Source organism: Chelonoidis abingdonii, chromosome 8 (genome assembly GCF_003597395.2).
Source record: "Chelonoidis abingdonii isolate Lonesome George chromosome 8, CheloAbing_2.0, whole genome shotgun sequence".
Taxonomy (NCBI): Eukaryota; Metazoa; Chordata; order Testudines; family Testudinidae; genus Chelonoidis; species Chelonoidis abingdonii.
In genome coordinates, this window is record NC_133776.1 from 79,738,416 (window position 1) to 79,756,291 (window position 17,876).

General features: G+C 48.6%; 1 protein-coding gene across 1 annotated transcript; it reads left to right on the top strand.

The window, feature by feature from the left end:
• Window positions 1-1,089: 1,089 nt before the first annotated feature.
• Window positions 1,090-17,176, top strand: P2RY4 (pyrimidinergic receptor P2Y4). Its single transcript, XM_032796995.2, has 2 exons — window positions 1,090-1,211; window positions 14,337-17,176. Exon 2 carries the CDS (start codon window positions 14,353-14,355, stop codon window positions 15,412-15,414), a length of 1,062 nt encoding a protein of 353 aa, XP_032652886.1. The 5' UTR covers window positions 1,090-1,211; window positions 14,337-14,352; the 3' UTR covers window positions 15,415-17,176.
• Window positions 17,177-17,876: the final 700 nt, after the last annotated feature.

Here is a 17,876-nt window from a genome sequence, read left to right on the forward strand (position 1 = left end):
CAGCACAGGACAGGCAGTGGTGCTGAGTAGCAGGTGTGACACAGGCAAGGGGTATGGTATAGCACCGGGTAGGAACGGAGCATGCGGCCGAGGCTGAAACGCAGCTGGCACCTTAGTCCCACAAATGGGAATCTCTTATCATTCAGTTCAGTTTTCTAAAATGATGCACTATTTGTTTTTTGATGACCAGGTTTCTGGTGATGGGATGGCCAAGCCAGATGCCACAGGAAGATAGTATGGAGCGGTAGGGGAGTGGAGGCTGCAGAGAGGGCATGGAGGATTGGGGCCCAAATGCCAGACAAGAGAATGCTAAGGCTCAACATAAATGCAGGCTGTGCCTTTGGACTGCAGGTGTCAAGAGAGCGGGTCAATGCAGAGCATCGTTAGTAAAAAACAATCTTCAACGGATGTCACAACAAAGAGCAGCAAAACAAGGGGTTCTGAGTCTTCTCCTGAACCAGGAGCCTTTGGCCCTGTCTCACCACAGCAGGAATCCAGTGGGTCCCCTTCTGGGGCTGGGAGAAGGCAGCGCTGGCAAAGGAAGGCAGGGAAGCTGAAAGGAAGGGTGGTGGCTCACCTACTTGTGATGGGGGATCAGAAAGCCAGTGACTTCCACTCTCCCTACCCCTCCATTGCAGTGCAATTTCTTTTCAGGCAGGCACCTGAGTCAGGGCACCCATTGCCCCTGCAGCTTCCCAGACCCTATATCCTCCCTCTAGTCTAGTCAGTGGGAGTGTCACAGTGTGGTGAATCTACAAAGGACCAGAAAGTTTGTTGGGCAATCCAAGAGGCAGTGAAGAGAGTGTCTGAAATGTGGCAGAGGAAGGGCAAAGGGAATAAACAAGTGGGGAGCGATGAGGTTGCAGATCAGGGATTCTGGCTGGATCTGGGCCCCTTGGATAGGCACGTTTGAGGAGGGGATGTTCTCAGAAGTGCACATTGAGCTGGTGAGCTGGATGGAAGGAGGGAGTTAGCACTGACAGCCTCTGGCTTCTGTCCCCGCCTCTCCCCACCCCTGGCCCTCCCTCTCCTTGGCACATTGTTCAGAGAGTAAGCCTGAAACTCTGCAAGTGCCCAGTTTGAGCAAGAGCTGTATGGTGACCAGGAGGAACTGCAGCACCGGCTGGCCAGGGATGGGATCAAGCTGGGGCCCAGCCCAACACAGGGACACACATCACCTGAGGAACTGACCCTGAAACCAGGAAGAGCAGGTGAGGCTGGGCATGCGGGGAGACTGTGGAGTTCCTGCAGGGAGCTGTGGCAACAGGGCCAGGCTGACCCAAATGGCCATGGAGAGGTACTGCAAGAACCTGCACTAGGGTGACCAAATGTCCCAATTTTATGGGGACAGTCCTGATTTTTGGGTCTTTTTCTTATATAGGTCCCCCCCCCATCCCAATTTTTGACACTTACTGTCTGGTCACCCTTCTGCACAAAGGAAGGGGAGGGAGAAAACCCAGATTCTGTAGCTGTATTGGAGCCCTATGCCATCCTGTGATGTTTGGGGTGTGGGATGAATTGTCATCCTGCCACAAAACTAACCCCCTACAAATACCAGAGGCTCAGAAAGGCAAATAAACACAAGTGGGGGAGGGTCCTGCCTTGGAGAGTGGGGTTCACTCCAGAACCAGCAACCAGCAAAACAAAATCAGCTGGGGAAAACATAGGGGCAGTGGCCAAGACCGGGAAGACTCCTACTTTGAGGGGAACAAATTTCACTCCAGGGTGCACTCAAGAAGTGCTCAGACACAGACTGTAACTGTTTTGAGCTTATCTTTTTGTTATCTGTGTGTACAACATCTAACACAGAGGGGCCCTGATCCCTGATGGGGGCCTCTGGTACCACCACAGTCCAAACACTGGTAATCAAACCCTCCCCAGCATGGAGTCTTGAGCTATCCCCTCCCAGCCCCATGTCCAGGCATGCAGGGGTTGGCTAACCTCAGCAGGCCAGCATACTGATACTATTCCTGCCCCAAAGAGGAACCGGGCCCAAGCTTCTCTAGGGATGGGGTCTGGGTTTTATGGATGTTAAATAGAAATAGCTGAATAACTCACCAAAAGCAATGTGTGGTGTCACCAGGCAGAGCCCTGGCTCATGTCCCAACGTGGGTCCCTGCTCACTCAACACACCTGCTAACTTCACCACCTCTTCTTCCTCACCCCAACATGGCTGCCTTCTTTGCCTCTTGTAACATGGCCTCCCCCTCCTCAATTCAACATGGCCACCTCCTCACCTTCTTCCTCACCCCACATGGCCACCTTGGTGTAAGGTAGACTTGCTCTTTGCACTGATCTTCACTAGCTTTGAAAGACTGCACAGGTTCCCTCCTGCCTCCACAAAGGTGTGTGAAGGGTGAAATTCCCATGCATCCCATTGTATGAGGGTCTATTGGGTGGGAACACTGGCTCCTGGCATCTTTCTGCTGACAGAAAAAAGGAAAGGGCCCTCACCTCCCATCCTGCTTGGCTGAGAAACTGGGTCACTGTGGGGAGTAGCAGGCTGTCTGTGGCATTGTTGGGCTGTCTTTAGCTTCAGGGAAAGGTCTTTGGGGACCTGGCCCCACTGTACCTGTTTTTGCTGCTGCTGTGAAGGGAAGTCTCAGAGAGAAATTGGGTCATGCTCCCCTTGTGACAGAACTGTAGCATAGTGATTACAGACAAGGGGCCTTACACAGGAAGTTTTACATTACTTCCTCTCTTGTTTTGCAATTTCCTTGAGGAGTGTAGAAGATGAAGGTGCGCTCCTCCCTGCTAGACTGACCAGATAGCAAGTGTGAAAAATCGAGACAGGGGATGGGGGATAATAGGAGCCTATATAAGAAAAAGCTCCAAATATTGGGACTGTCCCTATAAAATTGGGACATCTGGTCACCCCAGTCCCTACCCAGGTCACAGGATGACCCTGACTGGGTTTGTTCCTCAGCTGCTAAATCACTGAGATGCATGTCTGTCCGTCAACAGCACCCAAGTGCCCATCCCTGTATACAGTGCAATCTGCACTCCAACCCCCAGAGTGGTGGCTTAGGACACACACCCTTGCAATTTCCTGCCAAGACAGGGTGCGTCATGCAGATAGAACAGAGTATTATATCATTGGATCCTGAAAGGAAGGAAACAGGAGCTTTGAGCTGCTAAAGGAAAATCTGGGCTCTTTACTGACAGGCTCATTCATTTTATTGACACTTTTAAACTGCCTGTGTAAATGTAGAAACTAGGAGGCACCTGGAATAAAGTCACACGGCAGGGTTCAGTATCCTTTTCCAGCAGCAAGTGCAGGTGAAGGGAGTGTCAAAGACTCCAAGGCCAAAAGGGACCACTGTGATCATCTCGTCTGAGCTCCTGTACTGCGCAGGCCACAGAACATTCCCAAAATAATTCCCAGAGCAGATCTTTGAGAAAAACATCCAGTCTTGATTTAAACCTTGGCAGCAGGAAGCATTTGGTGCAGGCAGTGGGAGATGAGTAGTGGAAGACATTTGTCCTGGGCAGGGAGATGGCAGGGTGTGGCATGGGAGAGGGACAGCAGAATGTATTTAAAGTGAGCAGCGGGGTCTGTGCGGGCCTGGGAGTGGGTGGTGGGGTACAGACAGGGCCTGGAGCCTCAGTCTGCAGATTCCTTCTTGTGTCAAAGGGCTGAGGCCAATGCATCCCCTAGTGCCTCCACCTGCTGTAGCACTCACTATTTCTTGGTCACTGTAGATTTGCATGCCTGGCCATTGCAGGGGCTGGTGCTTCACTAATAGCATTGGGTTAGAACCATAGGGGGGAACAAAGGGGCTGCTTATGAGAGGGAGTCCATGTTGCATTGCCTGACACTGATCGTACATCTTTCTGGGCGGTCATCACTGTTCTACCCCTTACATCACCTCCCCCTCTATAGGCTCTGCCCTTCTCTTAGACAGATGGGGCCCATTTCCTTCCAGAACCTGGCAATGCTGCTCCTTCTGTTGGCTACCGTCCTGCTGACCATGCAGCCATGGCTACATTGCTATTTTTAGGGTGCTAGCTTGATCAAAGCTAGCGTGGGTATGTCTGCCTGAGCTAGAAATTACATCTCCAGCTCCACTGTAGGCATTCCTCATGTGTCAGGGCCAGGAGGAGTGACACATTCAGATGCAGTAAGCCACAGTGAAGAGGGTTCTGGGGATCATATTCTGTGCAGTGTATGGGACCTGAACCCTGCCCCTCCCCCCAATGCTTGATTTTTGTTTTAGATGACATTACAAACTTGATTGATAAAGGGAATAGCAGTGAGGTAATAGACAGACTTCAGTAAGGCATTTGAGATGGTATCACTCAAAATCAACACAACACACATTAAAAACTGGTTAATTGACAGGTCTTAAAACATAATTGTAAATGGGGAATCAGGAATGCGTGGGGTGTGGGGCCAGCAGGGATCAGTTCTTGACTCTATGCGATTCACTATTTTTATCAATGAACTGACTGAAAACATAATGAACAGGGCAGGTCATTTGGATCACTTGATAAGCAGGGTGCAAGCAAACAATATGTTTTTATACATGTAAAGTCCTACATATAGGAAGAAAGCAAGCAGACCATACTTATGGGATGGGAGATGCTATCTTGGGTAGCAGTGACTCTGAAAAGGACTTGGGGTCCTGGTGGATAATCAATTGAACATAAGCTCCCATTGCAACACCATTGTCAAGAGAGCTAATGGGATCACTGAATGCATAAACAGAAACCTTAAGTAGAAGCAGGGATGTTATCATCACCTCTGTATTTGGCACCACTGCTAGAATACTGAATCCAGTTCTGGTGTGCTCAGTTCAAGAAGGATGTTAATAAATTGGAGACGGTTCAGAGAAGAGCCATGGGAATGATTAAACAGACTCCTGGTGCTCAAGCTGTTTAGCTCAACAAACAGAAGGTTAAGGGGTGACTTTATCAGTCTATAAGTACCTTCATGGGGAAAAGAATATCTATCTTTTGTTAGACCAACTTCTGTTGGTGAGAGAGACAAGTTTTTCAGCTTACACAGAGCTCTTCTTCAGGAGCCCTCAAAAAGAGTTCTGTGTAAGCTCAATAACTTGTCTCTCTCACCAACAGAAGTTGGGCCAATAAAAGACATTACTTCACGTACCTTGTTTCTCTAATATTCTGGGACTGACTTGGCTCCAATATCTCTGCATACACGGGGACAGGAGTTTGATAAGAGAGGGCTCTTCAATCTAACAGACAAAGTGCAACAAGATCCAAGGGCTGGAAGTTGAAGCGAGAGAAATTCAGATTAGAAATAAGATGCAGTTTGTTAACAGTGAAGGTAATTGAGCATTGGAACTATTTACCTAGGGCTGTGGTGGGTTTTCCATCAGGGGACGTTTCTAAATCAAGATAGGATGTTTTTCTAAAAGATTTGCTCTAGTTCTAACAGGAATTAATTCAAGGCAGTTCTCTGGCCTGTGTTATGCAGGAAGGCAGGCTAGATGATCACAATAGTCGATTCTGGCTTTATAATGTGTGAATCTTCAGTGCCCTGTCAAGGACACCTGAAATTGGGAGCACTTTAGACTGAGCAGTTGGGACTAGGAGGGATCCTGGAGAATGGTTACTGAGGGTCCTCTTGACTGGATGCAGAATCCTGTTCTTGTTCTGAGCTGCTCCAAGTTGCATCTGGCCTGAGAATGTCTTCCTGCATCCCATCTGGAGGATGCATCTTCTCATTTCCCCAGCCAGTTTCCAAGCCAATGTCAACGGTGAGAGCAAATATAGAGCTCTCGCCCCAGGATAGCACAAACCTGATAGGAGCGATTGCTGGGAGGGGCAGGGCTGAGGGAAGGGCATCAGCAGGGAGGTGAGGGTGGGGAGGCAGGGGAGTGCCCCTTGACGATGAGCTGGGCAGGGCATGGAGAGAAGCAGGGATCCCTTTCTGTGAGCTGGCAGCAGCCGTGTCATACTGGGTGTCACTGTCTCACACCTTTCTGCCCTGTGAGGAGATGAGCTTTTGGGAGCCTTGTTCTGCCACTATTGTTGACAATTCTTGAAGGAGGAACTTGCCCCAGAGCAGAGGGATTCCAAATGTCTCTTCCCTACCTTCCTCTCGGCCCTGGCCCTGCTCCATCCTCTTCAGCAGAGGGCATCTATCTCCAGTATTCATAAGGCCCGTCACTACAGCATTCAAATGTCAAACAACTGACATTTGCATGATGCAGCTCTTTGTCCCTTCCCATTCCTGGAAATGTTCTTCTCTTAGGGAGATGCCATTCCTAGGGGAGACCTCACTGAAGAGATGGTTTTTGCCCAGAGATCTGAACAGGCTCAGCCTGAGCCACTCATGGAAGATGTGCTCTACAGCTGAGGTCCCATCACCACATACACTCTTCCCTGAATTTAGGTTTGCTGAGCTCCATCAGCCCTGGGGAGCTTTGTGTTATTCTGTTCTATATGGGAGGTTCCCCAAATTACCCAGGGCAATTTCATGCCTGGTATTCTGAGTGACTCATTCCTTCAGTCCAGAAATTGGCCTCATTGCGCAGTATTGGGGAGTTTCCTGTGCAGTTTTGTAAAGAGGACACATCCACTTCTTCACTCTGTGAAGGTGCTGTCGCCGGTGAGATAATGTTGCTGTCCCCATGGTGAATTGCAGCGTTTACAGGGTTTCCATTTGTTAATCATTCCATCTGAGATAAGGAGCTGTGGAATGTTTCCTATCTCCCAGCTGTCATGAGACTTTACTGCCAGGTTATGTCCACTAAGGAGAGACCCTGGCACAGAAAGATGTGTCAGTTCAGAATCTGACAGTGGCTTCTCCTGTCTCAGGCTCTCTGCAGCCTCCAGGGCTAAAGGCAGAGTGAGTAGTTACTATTTATCTTAGGGTTTTATAGTGCCATCCAGATAAAATCAACAATAAAATCCTTCCTTGGAGGTTTTTAAGGTCAGGCTTGACAAAGCCCTGGCTGGGATGATTTAGTTGAGGAATGGTCCTGCTTTGAGCAGAGGGTTGGACTAGATGACCTCCTGAGGTCCCTTCCAACCCTGATATTCTATGTCTATGAACAACAATAGCAAAGTCCTTAGTGAACTTCATACAGTCTCTCACACTCCTCCCTTTTCAGAATCAAAACTCTGTAGGGTAGAGTGTGGGGTTGTTTTTTGGGGGGTGATAGCAGTGGGTAAGGGTTTGAGAATAGAAGTGCAGCAGAATCAGGGCCATTAGAGCTATTTCATACAGTGAACCAGCTAATCAACCCCAACTGTGTAGCCCAGTATCGACCATTGTGAAGAGCTGTTAGCATACTTCACTGATAAGATCAGTTGAATACCTATGGAGCTAACTAAGACAGAAAATTCCTCCCCGGGTGTTCATATTGTGAGCACCACATAGAGTGGAAAGGCCTTCTCAAAGAGGAAGACCTTGCAGTGGTTCCTCAAGATAGTCAGGCTCTGGATTTGCTTGATCACCTCTGGAAGACTGTTCCATGCATTGTGCTTCGCCCAAGTCTTTGAGATTTTCTATTGCCCCAGAGGAGTACAGGTGTCATGATGATTCATAGTTCAAAATTTGGTCCGCGATGTAGCCAATCCATTAATTTCTTTGAAAATTAGGATCAAGGCCTTAAACTGGCCTCGGAGCAAGTGGAGGGACTTGAGCACAGGCCTGATGTGATCATGGCAGCCTATGCCATGGAGAAGGCAGGCAGCCACATTCTGTATAAGTTGGAGCCTGTGTATCATCTTGACTTTCAGCTTCAGATACAATGATTTACTGTACCACAGTCTGGAGGTGACAAATGCATCGATTAGTATGGGCAGGTCCTTGTCCAGGGGGAATGGCCTAAGTTTCCTAACAATCTGAAGGTGAAAGAAGACATTTTTGGAAACCGATACTGCCTGGTTATCCAGGCTTAGCAAGGAATCAAACAAGACCATGAGGTTTTGTACGACTCTGACCAACGGGGGCTCCATGCCTTCAATGGAAAGTGGAGACAATATCTTGGCCAGCTCTTCAAAGTGTTTTCTGTTTCCAACTAGCATCCTTCTGGTTTTGCTCAGGTTTAGCTTGAATCAGCGGCTCTTCATCCAAGAGCTTATTTCTTGTAGGCATTCTGACACTTTAGTAGTGGCAGTGGTTGCATTAATTGAGGATGAAATAAACAGTTTGTCCATGGCATACTGTAGGCAGCTGAGCCCATGAGGTCTGTCTCTCTCCCCCAGTGGTCTCTTGTAAGTAGTGAAGAGAAGTAGGGATAGATAGTGTGGATCCAACAGGACCCAGCAGGTGAGGCCTTTGGAGAGGAAGAGTCACTACCCATCACCACTCTGGGTCTGCCAGTGAGGAATGATTGGTGTTACTATAATGCTGAGCTTACTACTCCAGCTTTGTCATATAGGTGCGTTAGTAGCGCCTTGTGGTCCACTGTATCCAAGGCTTCAGAGAGGTCCAGCAGAGTGAGCATGGAGATCTGACCTGTGTCCATGGCCATGAGAAAATTGTCTTTTAGTGTTACTAGAGTGGTCTTTGTGCTGTGCCTTGAGCTGAACCCTGATTCTGAGCTATCCAGTGTGTTGGCTGATGTCATATGTTGGAGCTATTGTCTCAATTATTTTGTCCAGGTAAGGGAGGTTGGAGACAGGATGTTAGCTGAAGAGATCTTCAGGGTCAAGTGTTGGCTATAGCTGATGACAGGTGAACTATTGCATTTTCCAAGGAGTCTGGTAGGTGAGGGCACAGACTATTTCCATTAGGAGTAGGCAGACTTGTTATTTTGTGGCTTGTACCAGCCAGAAGCGGCATGGGTCTGTTTCATAGGTTGTGGCTCCAATATGTTTCAGGGCTTTTTGAGCTTTGGCTTGCGTGATTGAGCCAGACTCAGTCATAGACCATGAGGCAGCTAATACAAATCATGTCGGGGAGGAATTTTCTGTCTTAGCTCCATCGGTATTCAACTGATCTTATCAGTGAAGTATGCTGACAGCTCTTCACAATGGTCGATACTGGGCTACACAGTTGGGGTTGATTAGCTGGTTCACTGTATGAAATAGCTCTAATGGCCCTGATTCTGCTGCACTGATTGTTGATGAGTAGAAGGTTCATTTTGACTCTGTTACTGCAGTGGCCTAGTCCTAGAAGTGTTGTTTGTGCTGCTGGCTGAGGGATTCAGAATGTTTTTTGCATCTCTGGAGTTTGAACTTTCTGCATGTGTGCCTCAACTGCTGTAGTTCATCTGTCAACCCTTGTGTCTTCTTGGTCAGTTGGGGGTGGGGGAAATGGATGGGTCGGGTGCCGATGGTAGTGGACAACAGGTGATTGTACTGTACTAACTCATTGGTGCTTTGGCCTTGTGTTTGTGTGGCTTTTCTCCGAGGGCGAATTGAAAACCTAGGGAGTTCAGGAGTCTTCAGTGATGGACCAGCTTTGGTTGATCATTACCATTGTGGAACGGCTCTGGTCTCTGCCTAGATGAGGTGGTGATCAGATGACAAACTATATGATGGTGACATCTCCAATATCCATTCCTAGACTGATGATAGGCTTCAACATATGTCTGGCTGCATGTGTGAGTCCAGAGACTGCCTGGGAGAATCCCATGGTTTCCATGTGGTTACTACTAGAAAGAAAAGTCCAACCACTCCTTAGCAGCTGAGTGGACACAGGCCGGTCCCCACTGTTCTATTCACCCCATTTCATTCTTCCTTTCTTTCCGTATGGGACTGTTCAACAGAGCAGCTTCTGTCTGGGCAGCAAGTCAGATCTATACCACCCTTCAGTGAGGAGAGAAAGTGTTTAATGCTTCCCAGGGACACACTGGCCAAACCAAATGGCTGGTTGAAGTGGGCACCACTTCAAAATAAATCAAACTTCACCTGACCCAGAAGGATCTTCTAGCCAGTAAACACTCACAGGAAGCCTCTACCTTGTGCATATTCAAAAAGGAATTGACGGACAGAGCCCTGGGGTGGGACATGGCAGCTGTTTCTTTGGCCAGATTCTCAGCTGGTGTAAACTAGCATATTTCTATCGACTTCAATAGAGCACTACTGATTTATGAACCTGAAGATATCTGATGGATCATTGGGTATTTATATCACGCCCATCACAATGATTGCTGATTAATATCAACATTCTATAGCACTTTAGGAGAGGAGAGAAGGAAGAATCCTGGATCCAATAGAAACTGCAGAGGAATTTTAGGGAGGCACCAGGTTACGTAAACTAGTCAGCTTAGGGGGCTGAGAACCTGACATTCTTGTGAAAAGTATCACAGGTGGTTGAGCATTTCATCTCCTCTGGAATATCATGTCTCCCACAGCACAGTCACCTGGCATCACAGTGGGGCGTTGACTTAGCACTGACTCAGAGGGACAAGGGCCACCTCCTAAATCTCCAGTAACATTTCCTGTAGTGTCTGGATTTCCCTGGGTGATTTCTCAATGAAGTTGTTATAACCAAAGACAATGCTACAATCCTGCAGCATTCCCCACAGGAAAGCCAAGTCACAGCTTGCAGAAGTGTCCTGCATCTGGTAACAGCAGCTTTTGTGAAGGTTGCTAGACTTTCCTACTTTCCCATTTTTCTCATCTGTTTACAGTGGAATTGGCTGAGCTCCATTTGTTAATATTTGATAGGGCCTGTCTGCCCTCTGAACTCAAGGCGTTTGCTTTCCAAGGATACTGCATATAATTTAGCTCTGTAATAAACCTGTGTAGCAATGTGCACCTTTGGTAGCTAGAGGGAAATTGCAGACAGTGTTTAGTCTGGGCTTCAAGATCCAGTTCCATCTGGAACACAAGTAAATACTGCAATCATGAGATATGATTGACACTAGCATTGGATGTCCTGCAGGTGGAAACCTACAGCAGCCTCATATGCACCCTCTGCATGTCAGTCTCACTTGCATCCCAGTCCACCTGCAGGATTATTATTACTTTAGGTCCAGGAACTGCAGTCAAGGATCAGGGCCCCATTGTACTAGGCGCTGCACAGCCAAGTAATGAGGAAGATAGTCCTTGCCACAGAGAGCTCACAATCTACATGTCAGATAGGATACAACAGGTGGATGAAAGACAAACAGGATGGGAGGTTGCTATAACAAAATAGAGAGAGGTCTGGCTACTGCAGACTTCTGCCCTGCACCAGTGTAAACCAGCATCCCCATTACCATGCACTATCACCGTGTCTTCTTCTGAACAGGTCTACAGTTGTGAGCTACATGCAGCTTCTCTGGGCATCATGCTCTTGATGAGAAGAATGTAGCAATTTCATTAAGTCATAGATTTTAAGCCCAGAAAGTACTATTAAGACCATCTAGTCTGACCCCCACTATAACACAGGCCAGAGAACCATACTCAATATACTCTGTATCAAGCACATAACTATAGCATGACTGTTAGAAAACAATCCAGTCTTGATTTAAAGACTTTAGGTGATAGAGACTCTACCACATCCCTAAGGATGGTGTTTCAGTGGTTAATTAACCTCACTGTAAAAAATATGCACCTTATTTCTAATTTGAATGCGTCTAGCTTCACCTTCCAACCTTTGGATCGCATTATGCCTTTTTCTGCTAGATTAAAGAGCTGTCTGCTATCAGGAATCTTTCCCCCTTGTGGATAGTAATAGGCTGTGATCAAGTCATCTCTCAACCTTCTTTTGGTTAACTTGATAGATTGAGCTTCTTAATGCTTTCACTCTAGGGCATGTTTTCCAGATCTCCAGTCATTATTTTAGCTCTTGTTAGAACCCTTTACAATTTTTCAACATTCCTTTTGAAAGGTGGACAGCAGAACTGAACACACTATTCCAGTAGTGGTCTCACTACTGCCTCATGCAGAGATAATACCAGCTCCCTACTCCTACTTGTATGCCCTTGTGTATACATCTAAGGTCATCTTTGCCCTCTTTGCTAAAGCACTGCACTGGGAGCTCATGTTAAACTGGTTACCTACCATGACCCTTCGGTCCTTGTCAGTGTCACTGCATTCTAGAATACTGTGTCCCATCATTTAATGTGACCTACATTGTTTGTTCCTAGTATGACTTGCAACTGGCTGTATTAAAATGCATATTATTCAAATGATTGCACCTTACTAAGTGATCCAGGTTAGCCTGTACAACTGGTCTGTCCCCCTCGTTATTTACCAATTTTTGTGTCGTCTGAAATTTTACCAGTAGTGGTTTTAGCTTTTCTTCTGGATTATTGATAAAACTATTTAATAGCATTAGGGCCAAGAACAGAGCTCTGCAGGCTCCTGCTAGGAACACCCATGTTGGATGACTATTCCCTGTTTACAGTTATTTTGTGAGATTATCATGTAACATTTTTTAATCCATTTAATCCTCTGATGCTGCAGATGATGGTGGGAATCATCAGCCAACCAGTCCCTGGTACAACAGACAGATCTAAGTTAGTGCCCTTTACAACCAAAATATATACCTTCTCCACCCCAGCCTCTGTCAAGAAGCTTGCCCCCCACAACAGGGCTTCAGAGACCATTTCTGCAGGTTGCTGCTCTCAGGACAATCCATTGTGAGGGAAATTACCAGCAGGTGTCTGTAGATTCAGGTTTCAGAATGGTAGCTGTGTTAGTCGGGTTGGTGATGAGATGCGGGGCAGACTGAGTGGCAATCCTGAGAGCACTGGGGCCTGCAGGGCACCGCTTACCCTGAGCTCCTGCTCTGGGATTGAGAGGCCAAATACTTTATTCTTGGAGGGGGCCCTGTCACCCAGTCCACCATTCACCAGTTTATGCCTTTTGGCCTTGCCCTTGATGTGACTTTGGCCTTTTGTTAATGGAGCTACACAAGTGTTGGCTTCACAGTGGAACAGGCAGTGGGGCATAGTGATAAAGCAAGCAGGACTGGCGCTAGAGTTTTTTGCGCCTAGGCGTACGGCCATTTCGCCGCCCCGTGAGCTGCTCCTGCGGCTCTGGTGGAGCTGCTGCAGCCATTTCTGCGGAGGGTCTGTTGGTCCGCGGCTCCGGTGGAGCTGCCGCAGCCGTGCCTGCAGGAGGTCCACCGGAGCCGCGCGGGACCAGTGGACCGTCTGCAGGCATGCCTGCGGCAGCTCCACCAGAACTGCGGACCAATGGACCCTCCGCAGGCACGACTGCGGCAGGTCCACCGGAGCCACCTGCCGCCCACCCCGGCAAAATGCCGCCCCCTGAAAATCCTGGCGCCCTAGGCGATTGCCTAGTTCGCCTCAATGGAAGCGCCGGCCCTGAAAGCAAGTGTACCCAGATCATCCAGTGCCTGCCTGGAGCAGCTGCTTTGCTTCAGTCAGCTGCACTTTTGTCCTCTGTGACACTGGGAGCTTTTGGTGAGTTTTGTCAGTTGCCTTCTCCTGATTTCTGCCTGTGGTCCCTCATTGTAGCTGGTGTCCTGGGTGACGGGCTGCTGCCTTTCTGAAAATGCCAGGCAGGGAAATGAGCTAATTTCAAAATCTTTAGGGAGATTCTGAGGGCTGCTGAGGTGCTCAGAACCTTCTGGGGCTTGACACCCCCATGGGATGAAGCTAATAGATGCAAGTTACTCATCTCCTGCAGGGGAGAATCAGGACTCTGGGCTGTAAATATTCTGAGATGTAAGTGGAGCCATTTTATGGATCTTTCACTGCCCTGGAGATTCATTTGCCAGACACACAACTCCTGGGCTGCTGCTGTTGATGTGCTACCTGGGACATATCCCACTTGGATTCTGAGCTCACGGCTGCCCTGGGATGAGACTCAGCTTTGTAATGACTCTTCTCTGTGTGGCTCAGAGATCAGTGTTCTGAAACTGGGAATGCCTCCAATTCGGGGAAGTTGAGGCCCCTTTCAATGCTGATGGACAGTGTTCTTCTAAGAGGCCCCTTTAGCTGCTCCTCAGGGATTTCTCCAGAGCAGAATGTGCCTCCAGGTGAGACTCTTTCCTCTCCAGTGACCCTGCACTCTCCTTTGTAAATCACCCCTCTGGGATTTGCAGCATCATTGAGGACATGTTAATTAGTCTGAATCAGTTTTTGAGAGGTCGTGCTGGCATCGAGTGTGGGGCTGCTATGGCTCACAAAGGTCTCATTGTTAGGAAAACAGTGGGATTATCTGAGTAGCTGCTAGAGTTTATGGAGGGAGGAGAGAAACAGGCTTTTCTTCTGACGCATACTTGTAGGGTCTCATAGGTGCTTTGTGTCACTCAGGGGGCTTAGAAAGGAGAGTTGTCAAATCCTCCTTGGCTGGGTAAAGGTCCAAAGGTGGGAGGCATTGGAAAACCTCCACAAACGATCATCAAAGCAGCAGGAGTGCCTGAGAGAGGAAGATCTGGCCTCCTGGATTCTTCATATCTGACAGCAGCTGAGATCAGTGATTAACAGATGTTTTTATCATTGCCTTTTCAGAGATTGGCTTCAGGTAATGGCCACTTCAGTGAGGACATTCCCAGCTCCAACATCTGATTTCCAGCTGACAGCAAATACCACCAGTGAGGAGAATTGCGTCTTCAATGAGGAGTTTAAATTCATCCTGCTGCCCATGTCCTATGGGTTTGTCTTTGTGGTGGGGCTGCTGCTCAATTCTTGGGCCTTGTGGATGTTCATCTGTAAGATGAGACCTTGGAACGCTACCACCACCTACATGTTCAATCTGGCCGTCTCAGACACTCTGTACGTGCTTTCTCTCCCCACCCTGGTCTATTACTATGCTGACCGCAACAACTGGCCCTTTGGGGAGGGACTCTGCAAGATTGTGCGCTTTCTTTTCTATGCCAACCTATACTGTAGCATACTCTTCCTCACCTGCATCAGCGTGCACCGCTACGTGGGGATCTGCCACCCCATTCAGTCGCTTGGGTGGGTAAAGACCAAGCACGCCCGCCTCATCTGCGTGGGTGTGTGGTTCGTTGTCACCATCTGCCTCATACCCAACCTGATCTTTGTCACCATCAGCACCAGAGGCAATGACACCCTTTGCCATGACACCACCAAGCCCGAAGAGTTTGACCACTACGTGCATTACAGCTCCTCAATCATGGCCCTCCTCTTTGGCATCCCCTTTCTGGTGATCGTCGTGTGCTACAGCCTGATGGCTAAGAGGCTTTGGAAACCCAGCCTATCCAGCTCCAACCAGAACATCTCTTTCTACAAGAAACGCTCTATCAAGATTATCATAATTGTAATCACAGTCTTTGCCATCTGCTTCCTACCCTTCCACATCACACGGACACTGTACTATACTGCCCGGCTTTTCCAAGCCAACTGTAGGACCCTCAACATCGTCAACTTTACCTACAAGATCACACGGCCTCTGGCCAGCATCAACAGCTGCATAGACCCCATCCTGTACTTCCTGGCTGGAGATAAGTACAGGGGAAGGCTGCGTCGGGCTGCGCTCAAAATGCCCAAATTTGAGAACCCATCTACTCTAGCCCTTGTCTCACAACTCAAGAAGAATGCCAGCTACTCCATAAATGATGCCTGAAAAAAGGGGGTGAAACTGATAGACAATGGAAGCAGCAAGGAGTATTGAAAGAACTAGAGCCTAGGGAGCCAGTATGCATCTAGGCCAGAATGTAGGACCAGCATTAGGGAAGCCAGTAGAGTTGCTGGGTTAGTCTCACTCCAGAATTGAGGTCTTCTCCATCTCCTCCTAATCTCTGTGAATTATTTCCCCACTGTGCTGTGTCTGCTTCTGACACATTCTGGCACCAGGTTTAACCTCTGAATGCTTTTGAACTAGGTTTACATTCCCACTCTCAGAGCATGCTCCGCCCCCTTAAACAGACTGAACATCTCTCTCAGAGCCAGGGATATTCCCTGTCTTGTCAAAGCATGGGAGGACTGCCCAGAGTAATGCCAATGGGAGTGCAGAGAGTAGAGACCCCTACGTCCCATAAGGAAATGGAGGAGGCCAGAGGAACTGTCTTATGAAGAGCACAAGAGACCCACAGGTAGCAAATTCCCTGCTTCAGACGCAAGTGGGGGAAGAGCAGTGGGAAGGGAGGGGACACGGTGACACTAGGTCAGAAGCCTAGGAACCTAGAAGCCCAGTGCCTGAGGCTGAGAGCAAAGAGATGGAGGATTTTACCATAGGAAAGGAGCCAGCAAGTGACCACAGGCCACAAAACTGGCCTCTTGAGTCTTTTGGGAAAAGCCCAAGTAGGCTGGTTCAAGTAGCCTGGGGCCCTGGGCTGCTGACAAGGGAAGATCACAGCGTAGTGTCTGCAGTACAATGCGAGGGAGCTGAGGACTGAGCATAGGGCATGATGTGTCTAATGATATGCCACATAGGGGAGAAGAAAGGAGCCTGTCTTCCCAGTCACAGAAACCCTATACAGAGCTTCCTTCAAAGTGACCCAGAGAAAATAGAGACCCCTGCTGAAAAATAAATAGAGACAATGCTGACAAAGAAGAATATTTAGCACTTTATAAACAGTAACTAAGTGACCTAATGGGGTCAACCCTGGGTCAAAGCGCAGGGCTGGGAGAGGACAGCAGGGAGCTCCCGCAGCTAGGACTCAAGGCGCAGCATATGCTATTGAAGACAATACGAGGGTTAGACAGGAAAGGGGAGAAGAAACAACTGACCTGGATTCCTGGGCCCAGTAGCCTGGCCTTTTGCTGGCCATACTTTCAGCAGTAGGCTGTCTCATGCCAGGAACCTTTCCTGACCATGCTCAGACCACGCTATGTCATAGCCTGAGTCAGTATCTGTACGGAGCAGTGGCTGCCATGCCAGCTGTGAACTCCCTGCTGGCAGAAGGGTATCTCCTGGATTACTAACATCACCTCATTTGCCTTGCTTCCCTTTTGCTGCTCTAAGATGGGGGGAACTGAGTCTGAATCACAAGCAAAAGTAGCTGAGCTGCTGTTGATGGAGCAGGCACCACGCCAGCAGGCAGCCAGGGCAGGCAAGGAAGCACTTTCAGGGCACTGGCTCTAGCAATGCAGGAGACTGGGGCTGGCTCTGGCAGGATGCAGGTGATGGGATAAGGATGCACACAGAGTTAAAGCCTGCACAGTGGCATGGAATTGTGTGTGTATTGTAGATGCTGTTACACGTCTCTGTCCCTTTGTGTATGGGAGAGCATGACTCACCATATAACTAACAGAGAAGGCACCACAGCACCTTTGCTCCCACCTCTCCTAGCTCCAGGTGGCTGGAGGATGGGCAAAGCCCCCAGGGCAATGAAGCCCATGAAAGCAACTAATTGATTCATGAATAAAATGTTTTCCTGAGCAATTTTCCTAGAGCCCTGGACTGTTTATTGCCACCAGGAAATCAATAAACAGGAGAGAACTGGCATGGATGAGAATCTTTTAAATGCCTCATTGAAGGTCCATTTGGCTTAGCCAGGCTGTGACGTGTCCATTGCTGAAAGCTGAGAGAGTATGGAATGCCAGGTGACATGTCTGCCTGGGCTCAGTGGCTTGGCACATTTCCTTAGGGCCTCAGGAGAGTTCAGAGCCAGTTTCACCCCTCAGGACTCCTGGACATGGCCAGAGTGAGTTTTCCACTGCAGTCAGAGTGGGGAAATAACTGAAGGCACAGCTGCTACCTCCTGATAGGTCTCGTAAAGGGGAAGGGTATCGGAGGGGAAGGCCCAGGTAGTTTCCCAGAGCCTCCAAAGAAGGTCTTAGATGGTTTGTGGGGCTGGTATTGTACCGGAGACTCCAAGCTCAGCATGTTTCACATCTACATTGCTCCTGCTGGGGACATTTCCCCATTCCCTTTAGATCTGCATTTAGTGGGCTCAAGTGTTCAGATAAAAGGTTTGAGCCTTAAGAACAAAGGCCTATGGTAGGAAGGGGGCATTTCCCCTCCTTTTTGCTAATTTTTCCACTAGATCATACCTGAAATGGCTTTCATACACCCCAGCGCCATCCACCCCCACCCCCACCCCCACCCCCACCATGTCTCACTGCCTCTCGCCCAACTGAGGA

What these genes read in the sequence shown, in the direction of transcription:
- P2RY4 (XM_032796995.2), top strand. Translation starts at nt 14,353, where the DNA reads ATGGCCACTTCAGTGAGGACATTCCCAGCTCCAACATCTGATTTCCAG.